This window comes from Macrotis lagotis, chromosome X (assembly GCF_037893015.1).
Source record: "Macrotis lagotis isolate mMagLag1 chromosome X, bilby.v1.9.chrom.fasta, whole genome shotgun sequence".
Classification (NCBI taxonomy): Eukaryota; Metazoa; Chordata; class Mammalia; order Peramelemorphia; family Peramelidae; genus Macrotis; species Macrotis lagotis.
Window position 1 is genome coordinate 142563437 of NC_133666.1, and position 11647 is coordinate 142575083.

An 11647-nucleotide genomic window follows, 5' to 3' on the forward strand; every position below is an offset into this window, starting at 1 on the left:
ACTTATCTGTAAGGATAACTAATCAGGACTGGGAAATATTCTAAGACTCAAGTTAGGGAATACTAAGGAATGAATGAGGAATATTATAAAGGAATAATCAAAAGGAATTAGCAACTGAATGTTATGGGTAGCAATGGAAATAACTAAGGCTAAGTTTTTCTTCCAAGGTCCCAAAATACTGGTTACAGGGAGAATGAATAATGAAAATAGTAAAGTCCAGATGAAAAGATGGTTTTGAAAGATACTTTTCTCCTGTGCTTTATCCCCAAATCTTGAAGCAGGTACTGTGTTAAATGGAAATTAAACAAATGCATTAATACCAAGATATTCAAGTTACCTGGATAGAATCAAAGTTCAATTTTAAGTAAAACACATTCCTCATTCCTCCCGCATCCAGATCCTCCTAGTTTGTTTGATATGTTTCATATTACATTTAAATGAGACATTATTCTAGGGGACTTATTTAAAGATACAGGCTCACTTAATGTATAGAACTAAGAATAATAAATAATATGTTACAGTTATATCTGACTCTGTGATCCTTTTTGGTTGGGAGGGTGTGGTTTTTCAAAGATACTGGAGTGGTTTGTTATTTCCTTCTCCTGTTCATTTTATAGATGAATAACTGAGACAAACACAGGTAAGTGAGTTGCCCTAGGTCTTACAGCTTGTTAGTACCTGAGGCTAGATTTGAACTCTGGAAGATAACACCTCATGACTTCAGACTTGATACTCTAGCTACTAGGTCTCCCAAACCAGTCCAACAATAATAATAGCTTGATCTGGAAATCTATTTTTTTTAAAGTATCATCCTTATAAGATTTTTAACAATATAACAGCTAGCATTTATATAGCCTTTAAGGGTTGCAAAGAACTTTATATGTATTATTTCATTTTATCCTCACAAAAACCTTGAATGAGAGGTGCTAAAAAACAAACAGATTTTTGGATTTCTCTTTCTTGATTCCATTGTTGTCAGGAGGATTTCAACCATGACAGAACAGTTTACAGCACATCCTGAAGGTGAGTTTTGCATAATCAGAGTAACTAGTTTTTAAAAATTTAACCTAGAAGAATGAGGAGAGTTTTGCTGTCTTTAGCAGTGAGCAGATGGAGTAGAAGTTTCAGGATTCCAGCCTTGATGAGTTCAAGCATCTGGTGCAAAGTTCCCTGACTTGTAAAGTTAGTCACTGTCCAAATAACCTCCTTCTTGACTTTGAATTCTACCGACAAAAGAAATATATATCATTCTTAACATTCTTTATAGATACAAGGAGGGACAGAAGAGTCATGCCTGTCTCATTCCATTTCCAGGGGGGCTTGATGAGGTTACACATGAAATTTGCATGAACACCTTGGTGGAACCCAACTGTTGTCATCATATGTGAATAGAGGCAATGGCATCTGCCTAAGATGAGGCAAAGAGAAACCATTAGGATTGATGACATAGGATGGGTTTTAGAGGTACACTCAAGTTGACCTTGAGTTCTCTATAACATAGTGGAATATGAAGCTATCTGGGCAATCCATAAATTTCTTTGAATAAGAATCATCCTTATCATTTAGGAACTTATGATATTTGGTTATCTAAATTTCTAGATCTTTCTTTGCTATCTGATGACCTTGGACAAGCTAATTGGCTGCGGCATGAAATAGAGCCTCTTTTTAACATGTAGCTAAGAAAAACAGAGAGGATACACAGCAGGGAGAGATTACTAAAGTGTTAATTGATAGGTATTTTGTATTTATAGAGCATATTTCCCAGAGGGACTTAAAATGTTTTTGTCAAAGAATTCCCCTTTATTGCAATGATCCCAGGAGGTTGGTAGGAAGGGGATGGCATAGTTCTATTTCACAGCTAAAGAATTAAAGCTTAGGTGAAGTAATCTCACTGAATCTAAGACACCAAGGTCTTCAGGCATAACCTGAGGTGGAATTTAGCTCCTTGATTTCTACCAATTAATATGATATATCCAGAGATAAAAGAAGGTTTATGGTAGGGGAAAAAAAGTTATTTAGTAGTCAGGTTATTATGACAAATTGGAAGGTACCTTGTCCATTTCCTATGGATCTCTTTTGCATGGTTTTAATATAACCAAATAGTTTTCTGTTTGTTTTTTTAATCTGCCATTACTCAAAATGTGCTGTTTCCCTCAGGTAGTTTTACATAAAACCAAAAATTTACTCTATCACCTCACCCTAAGCAATCAAAAGGAGAGGGATTTCACTTTTAAAACATTCAGCAAATGTGAATACTGTTAAACAAAGTCACATTTATAAATAGAGAATGGCAAATAGAATCAATTGTTTACTGAAGTCAAACTTTCCCAGCCTCAAAATTTATTTCTGTTTGTTTGTAGGTGGTGCTAGTTGAAGAGTTTAGAAGATTGACTGGAGTAGAATATTTTGTTTAAATAAAGTAATCCCTAGCCATCCAGAGGAAGACTGATCATTGCAATCAGCTCCTATTGTTGTAGGTAGTAGTAGAAATAATCCAGGGCCCAATTTAAGCAAACATTTATTAGCTAACCAATTTGCAATAACACTGTTCACCTTTTCCTAAAGGAACCAATATATTCCCATCACCCTCCACCAAACTCTAACCCTTCCTCTTGCCAAAGGTCGGTGGGCATCCTAACATTTCTTAGCAGGGCCATTGAAGATGGCTGCAACCACAGATAAGCTGCCGAATTTGTTCTCCAGGTCCTGGGGCAATGGTGTTGAGTACTCACATAGATGTTTCTGGATTGGGGTTGATGCAGGTTACAGGGAAGCACTTTGGAAACCTGCATCAATGATCATCCACGTGTGTTGTTCTGTCCCAGTGACAAGTTATCAACTGCAAGAAGGGTGGGGATCTGGAATAACAAAGGTTAAACTCTGATGGTTTCTTTAGCTGCTTCTGGGAGACATTTAAATGCCCAAGAGTACATTCACCCCCTCTTCTGATAAGGGGATCCTTGTTTTTCTACCCAATATTATAATTTCAAGTTGCTCATCTGCATGTAATATAATTTTTATATTTGTTATTGACTATGCTAGAAGATAGACTAGTCACCAGAGATGAGCAATTGGAAGACACTCAGAGGTTAACCTCTTGGACTTTGTTGTTCTTCAAATTGCTAGACCCAAGGGTTCCTCCCCTGATCATCTGTGGATAGGCTTGGTTGGGAAAAAATTACATCTTTTTAACTTTAGTAGAAATTTAGCAGAGCAACTAGGTGGTGAAGTGGATAGAGCACTGGCCTTAGAATCAGGAGGATGGGAGTTCAAATCCAGCCTCAGATCTTTACTAGCTGTATGACCTTGAGCAAGTCATTTTAACCCTCATTGCCTCACATCCAGGGCCATCTCCAGTCATCCTGATTCATATCTGCCATTGGACCCAGATGGCTCTGAAGGAGAAAGTGAGGCTGGTGACTTAGCATAGCATCCCCTCACTTATATCCAATTCATGTGCTTATCATGGCATCACCTCCCTGATGTCATGGTCTTCTTTGAGAATGAAGGACAAACATCATCAGAGATTTAGCATTTCCATCAATTTTTAAAAATATTTCAAGAAAGGTTTTACAGACTTTATTAGAATGCCAAAGAGGACCACACACACACACACACACACACACACACACACACACACACACACAAGATGATTAAGAATCCCAGTCATAAGTAGAATGATCTAGAAACAGCAACTCCCTAAGTACTCACTAGTCTGAACAGCAGATGCCAGAACACTGTGTATATTAAGGCCCTTTGAAAAGGTGGAAGACAGTGAACCTTATGGTAAACAGCATAAACATGGCCACTTACTAAACTCAGCCTCAGACTATCTCTGGATGAGAGGCATGAGTATTCCACACTTCCAATCTAGGCATCTGTCTCACAAGCATCCATTTGGGTAAGATAAGAACTATATAATACTATATAGAAAAACTAGGATTGCTAAAAAAGAGGCATGGAACCAAGTGCTATTTCTACCACCATTTTATAGAACAAGTACACAGTCTATATTTTAAAAAATAAAAAGGATTTTTGGTCTTTGGATAAGAAAAGGAAAACAGATGGTTTAGCAGTTACCAAAAAAGTTTGAACCAATAAATGAGTGACTGGATTTTTCAAATCATTTAAATGTCATTTATATAGAATTTTATGTGCATTATCTCATCTGGTTCTCACAATAACTCTGTGGGGGTAAATGAAGCTACCACAGTGACTTCCACATAGGAAGAATGTAAGCATTTGCTGAATGAGTCAGTGGCAGACTAAACATCCTAGAAGATTGTCAGAGTGAACTAGAACCTAACCTCTCACACCTACACCATAGCTTTAGAAGACAGATATTTTTGACATTTCCTAATAAAGTTTTTCAGTGGAAAAACTTGAGCACCAGGGTGGATTTATCATAATAGTCAGGTTTGGGTAGCTTATGAGGTAGATTAGTTTTGAAAGGACCCCAGTCTGATACCATTTGGTTAATCCTCTAATTGGGGCCATCAGTTAGGCATGACAGAGCACCAGAGGCTTTCGAAAGGATCTTACAATCTTGCTGTTGCAAGAGTTGGAGAAGAACTGGCATGATCTACTTAGCTGCCTTTGCAAGAGGGTATAGGTTCTTATTCCAGGAGAGGTTGGACAAGGTCCATGTCATATTTCTCAGAGATATAATCTTCAAAGAGGTTGAAAGAAGACTTTTTCAAATATAATACCAAAATGAAAACATGCATCTAACAGACAAGCAAGGAAAATCTTGTTCATTGTCATATGTTCCAAGCTCTCTCCTTTAACTAACAATATTGACTAGCAACAGTAAAGAATATTTTTAGTTTCATAAATATTTCCTTGAAGGGAATGATTAGCATGACTACTGAATAGTGGAGGGATTGATGAGATTAATCTGCTTGGGGAAACTAGGTGATGGAATAGATAGAGTACTGGGTCAAGAAGACATCTTCCTGAGTTAGTAATTGTCCTTCATTTTCAAAGAAGACCACGACATCAGGAAGGTGATGCTAGAAAAGCACATGAATTGGATTTCAGTGAGGAGGGAGCTGTGCTAAGTCATCAGCCTCACTTTCTCCTCCAGAGACATCTGGGTCAGTGGCCAGATGCATATCAGGATGACTGAAGATGATCCTGGATGTAAGGCAATTAGGGTTAAGTGACTTGCCCAGGGTCACACAGCTAGTAAAAGTCAAGTGTCTGAGACTGGAAGCAAACTCCTGTCAAATCTGGCCTCACACACTTAATAGCTGTGTCACCTTGGGCAAATTATTTAATCCTGCTTGCCTCAGTTCCTCATCTATAAAATAAGCTGGGGGGAGGAAATGGCAAACCATTCCAGTATCTTTGCCAAGAAAACCTCAAGTGGGATTATGAAGTCAGACATGACTAAAATGACTGAAGAACAATTATAAATGCTCATTCTTTTTCCTTTCCTTTCCTTTGGGCTACTACTGCTTCATGTTTGTATTGCACTTTAGGATAACTAAGTGCTTACCTTACAATATGAGGTATATAGTGTATTAGTGTCCCAACTTTACAAGTGAGAGAAATGGGGATAAAAAAGTTATCAGACTTTCTCATAAGTTGGTATCTGAGGTGATATTTGAACCCAGATCTCATAATTTTGAATTAAGAAACTTCCAATAAATAATCAGGTTTTGATTTTCCTGTCTTTATTATTTGATTCATCTGTCCCATTAAGTTTATAATCGTTTTTTAAAGTTTATAATCTTAATTTGAAAGTTAGGATCATGAAGGTAAGAAGAGGAAGGCATATGAAACAACTGAAAGAAGCCTGGCTTTATAATCAAAGGACCTGCTTCTGTTTCCCTCATTTTTCATCCATGGCTCTGTTTGACTCCTCAAACATCTTGACCCCTACCTCTTTTTTGCTTTCTTTTGTATATGACTTTCTCCCAACATATGTAAAAAGTCAGGGAATGTCTTTCTTCTGCTTATTTGTATGCCCAGAGATTATCACAGTATCTGGCACATAATAAGATGCTTAATAAATGTTGATTGACTTTGGGATTGTCACTTACTATAGATGCCTTAGTTCTTAAAGAAAACATCAGAGAAGTGATACCAAGACATGGAAATAAAATGGATTGAGAAAGGAGTATGAGTATGAAGAATGAAAAAGATCCCTATTTACAAGGAGTTTATATTCTAATAAGACCATAAGTCTTTAGTTTTCCCATCTATAAAATAAGGAAATTGGACTATATTCTAAATTCTAAAATTGGTGATCCTATAAGCAGAGATCACAGAGCAAAAAGTTTAAAAGTGCTTTTCAAATCATTATCCTTTAATACATAAGTAGGCCCTAGATCTGGAATATGTAAATAGTTCTATTTCAAGGGAACTGATCAACAAAGATCCAAATGCAACCTTTCCAAGACCACTCTCCAAATTCCCCAGTCCCAAGAAGATAATTGTGCTATGAAATTTATAGGTTTAGTAGGCAAGACTAATGATAAGAGAAGAGAAATAACTTCACAGAAGATAAAGACATTTCTCAATTCAGGACCATCATCTGGATTATTAAACAGGAGACTGTCAAGTTCAAAAAATTAAAAGAAGACTATAGTAATGTCTTACAATAATACAAATGAAATAATATAATAGAAATGAAACAATAGAAATGAAAAGACAAACAACCCCAAACCCATGAAAAACAAAACTAATTATAAGGAACAATTTTGTCACTGGAGAGATGAGAAAACTAAACTGCCTTTCTTTTTTTGGGAGAAACCCTTTTAAATTCTTTGTTAAAAACACAGCTTTCTGGGTACTTTTAAATATGAAGTTGATGTAAAAACAAAAGCCATTATCAAAATCTAAAATTTCAGAAGAAAAAATAGAAAAAACTAAAAAACATTAATGTGCTTTTTTATTGTTGGGTCATTTCAGTCAGGTCTGACTCTTTGTGACCCCTTTTGGGCATTCTTGCTAAGACACTTGAATGGTTTGCTATTTCCTTCTCCAGCTCATTTTACAGGTGAGGAACTTCTGAAGCAAACAGCATTATGTGACTAGCCCAGGGTCTGAGGTCAGATTTGAATTTAGGAAAATGACTTTTCCTGATTCCAAGCCCAGTGCTCTCTTCATCGTGTCATCTAACTGCCTGGATATTTGCACAGGTGGGGCTAAAGTAGACTGCTTTATTTGACTGAATAATCTAATCTACTCAATCCTTCATCCATGTGCCCTCATCAATGAATCAGAATTCTCTAGTGTTTTAAGGTTTGCAAAGTACTTGCCCCCACCCCTACAACAGTTTCCTGAGGAAAGTAATTATACCTATTTTAAAGATGGGGAAATTGAGAGAAACCAAATAACTTATCTAGGTTTCTCTCCAAATAGTTTGCTTTCATTTAGTACTCTCCTTCCCTTTTGGTGGTGGTGCTGGGGTGATTGGAGGCCAGACTCATTATTTCATAAGTACAAGCAACTATTAATGAGTTAATGCTCTCTACTAATGCATAGAGGCAACTATTCTGCAAAATACAGAAGAGTATTGCCTGGAGTATTTGAGAGACAAAATAACTTGTTCAGGGACACACAACAAGGATATATCAGAGAAAAATTTGAACCCTTTCTTATTGACTCTAAGACCAGCTCTATTTCCAAGCTACCATGTAGTTTCTTTCTGTAAGCTTTATAAGAAACAAAAAAGACACAAAAATTACCTAAGGCTTCTCCTGGGGGATTATGGGGTTGGGAAGAGAGATGGAAAAGCTGTTAGTGTTTTGCTTTTTTAATAATCTCACAATCAAATTAGGTAGGTATTTGTTATCAGATCTCCATGAAATTCCAGCAAGACTTTGCTAGCTTTTATATTGGAGGTCTACATTCCTCAGCCAACTGAGGCTTTTCTTAGCCAAGGGATTTATCCACCTAACCTTTCCTATGTCTCCTGAAGTAATGATCTCCTAGATGACAAAGGACACACAGACCCTTCAGAACAAATATTTATAAAAAGTATTTCTTATACTGTCTTCAGTCAGTGAGGAAGGTAAAGCTGATGGGTCACCTGCTATATTATCTAGCCACACAACTTGCTCACTGATGTGTAAGTATGGAGAAGAGAGGAGTTCAATCAATAGAGGGACAGCTCCGGCATCCACAATTGTCTTTTCCTGTTTGGATGTTCCCCAAGCAATGTTTCTCAGGGTTCAGGCTGCCTCAGACTACAAGTCAGGGCTGTAAGACAAGCTCAGAAATGAGTCCTGCTTCAATAAATACATTAAGGGTGGGCTTCTTTTTTGTGATAACATCTTCCTGTGAATCAAAGACAAGATTTAGGGGGAAGAAAGGCAGGGGGAAAAAGATGCTTTCTTGGAGGGATGTTGTTGCCTATGTTCAATAGCATTTGTGGCTCTGGGTCATCCTTTACAGCTCAGCCTGTAGTATCTTGTGTTGATGAAGCAACATGTTTATTCTTCCCTACAGGTATTTTCTATGATTTAAAGTTCTTGTAGAGGCCAGTTGAGATGAAGCAATTCCTTCTCAGACATCCTTGAAGTTGTGATCAAGGAGAGCCCAGAGTAGCAATCAACTATCTTCTTTTGACTAGGCTGCTGCTAGTTTGTGGGCATGGAGCCATTGTGGAGAAGTGAAACAAGTTACTTATTGTAAGAGCTCAGTGTTGGGTTATGCAACAAGACAGAGGCAGAAGACTGGTGTAGGCATTCCTGACTGCCTGGGTGGCCTTGAAATAGAATTTTGGGTCATTTCCATCCACAGTCTTGACTATTTTCTCCATTGTAAAATTAACCTGCAACAAAAGACTGCTTACATTATAAAAGGCAATTCATCTCCAAAGCAGAATGTCACATGCAAGTTCTTTTTTGTGCCATAGCTATTTGGCTCAGAAAGATCAAAATAGTTTTAAAATAGATGAAACTAGTGACATCTTACCATATTTCCCCATGTTTAAGATGCATCTTAATTTTGGGGGCTGAAATTTGAAAAATAATGTGTTACAAAAGTTATTGAACTTGTTTTATTTATCATAAAATTTATATAACTCCTAATCACTGTCAAAACTCCCATCTAGTAGCTCGTCCTCATTTGTGTCTGATGACGAATCACTGTCTTAGGAGAGGCTCTGCCTGCTCTCCTGCCTGTGCTCTGGTCTGTGGTTGACCACAAGCCCTCCCTGGGCAAGTCTGGTGCGTGAACGCATGCTCAGTCCATTCCACTTCATGAACCAGTTGTGCTTCAGCACCAGCTGTGTCCTCCTTTGAAATCAGTCACTTCTTTTTCATTAGCAATTCTTCTGGCCTCCTGCTGAACCATCTTTGTGGACACAGGAATTCTATTTGCCCTTTACTCTTTACTCTTCAATCTATCTCTCTAATACAGGACATTTGGCTGCCTTGCCTCTCATGACCTTCTTCTGCTGCGGTGTTTTGAATAGGGTTTTTTCTTCTGTAGCCAGGTTCAGATTGCTTTCTCAGTTGGAGGAGGACCAACTTAACATTCAGTGGCAGGATTTCCATTCACTTTTGCAAACTGGATCACTTTGAACTTGAATTTAGCATTGTACAAATTTTTTTTCTGAGCCATTTCTAGGCAGAACATGGAAAGATGTAATCTAATATACCAGTAACAGATGTGAAACAAGCACAAAGACAGCAAGTGCAAAAAAGTGGGAAATGCAGGTAAAAAAATATACAACTGTATAAGACGCTCCCAGTTTTTAAACCCCAAATTTTTTGGAAAAGGGTGTATTTTATACATGGGGAAATATGGATATATATATATATATATATATATATATATATATATATATATATATATATATATGCCTCCTAGGGTATGTATTTTCATTTAGATCTGTGATTTCACTGGGAGAGTTCTGTTGAGGAAACCTGAAATGTGGACCACCAATTTGTGTGAAACTTTTAAACTTAGAAAGTTGTTTGAAAGGGCATTAAAAAGTTAAGTGACCCTGCCCAGGGTCATAGAATTAATATGTTTCAGAGGTGGGACAACCTTGATAAATGTGTCAAAATTTTAATAAAGATTATTATAATAAAGAAAAAGGTGTTAAACCTATATTCTGAGGATGAATTATTAATATGTGCTATAGCTAAGGAATTAGCCATCCTCCTTTTACAAAAGGAGACATTGGAGCATCCTAATGAAAGTAATGGTGGGCAATCCAGAAGACATCTTACATGTTGTTTCTATGGTTTATGAAAAACCAGTATCATCTACCTCAAATGGATATATTTTAATGTAGGTCTAGATAAGCTCCAATATATTTGTTCATTCAACCAGTCAATAATAAGTAACTACTTTAAGCAAGACACTGTGGGCAAGAGATTTCCAACACTAACTTAGAGAAGCAGTTAGAAAGCTATGACAACAGTCCAGTCAAAAAAGGATGAGGGATTAAATAAACTAGGATGGTGGCCATGGAGAATGGCCCCCATGAAGGGATATTGGAGGTTGAATCAAAAACAACTGATTAGATAAGAAGGATGAGTGATAGGAGAATCCAGCCCATTAACCTGGATGCCTGGGAGGATCCCAATTAAATAGGGAAATTTAGCAGTATGGTAGCAGGAAGAATTCCACTATGGACATGTTGAGTTTGAGATGCTGATGTGAGTCCAAGTTCATCAGCTGGTGATGTAAGAGAAGTTTAGAAGCGATTAGGGTTGAAGCTTTGGTCATCATTAGCATAAAGATAATTGAATCAACAGGAGTGGGTGAGTTTGCCTAGGGAGAGAATAAAGACATAGAAAAGAAGAGGGCCTAGGAGAAGATGTGTTGAAATTTCTAATTTTTATCTATTCCTACCCTACTCAAGTTCCTTAAAAATACAACACCAAAGGATGTGTCAAGCAGTCACAGTTACTCTATCTAGAAATACTTTAACTTCCAATTTCTTTTTCTGTCCTAATGAACTGAATCAAAAAAAAAAAGAAGAGGATCTTCCTTTACTTTTTCTACCTTGAGCAAGCCCAAAGTAAAGATTTTCTGCTTTCTGTTTTTGGCTCAATGACCAAAAGTCATCTCCCCTTCCTAGGCCACAAAGCCGCAGAATCACTTTTAGAGGAGGGGGTTTGATAGAAAACTTAATTTTATGGAATTCTAAGTAAGCTCTGCCGAAGATGTGGCATTGTTTGACAAATTTCCATTTCCATTGTGTATGGATAAGCAGTACCATGATACTTCCATGCCCCCTCAACCTCCCACCCTAATTCATCCATGAATATATCTTTAAAGTGCTGAGAACAAGAAAGTGGATGGCAACTCTAATTAATTATAGCATCTTTAGATTTACAAAACACTTTTTAAGAAAAATTCAAGTCAAGTAGATAGTACAGGTATTATTTCCATTTTACAAATGGCAAAACCAAGGCTTAGAGACATTGGTCAGTCAAACAGCTAAATATATGCTTTTTTTTTTTTGGTAAGGCAGTGGAGTTGTGACTTGCCTAAGGTCACACAACTAGGTAATTATTAAGTATCTGAGGTCATATTTGAACTCAGGTCCCTCTGACTCCAGGGTTGGTGCTTTATCCACTGTGCCACCTAGCTGCCCTCAAAAAGCTTAATATATGTATGAATATCCCTATTTTTAAACTGAAAATAAAGGCAGTATGGTATAGTATGGATCAAG

The 11647-nt window shown here is 37.1% G+C and overlaps 1 protein-coding gene across 1 annotated transcript; it reads right to left on the minus strand.

The window, feature by feature from the left end:
* Positions 1-4356: 4356 nt before the first annotated feature.
* Positions 4357-8773, minus strand: KPNA7 (karyopherin subunit alpha 7). The gene is given in 5 exon segments (XM_074201923.1): positions 4357-4464; positions 4466-4669; positions 6447-6541; positions 8042-8285; positions 8699-8773. Coding segments are annotated over 5 exon segments (726 nt in total).
* Between the last annotated feature and the right edge of the window lie 2874 nt (positions 8774-11647).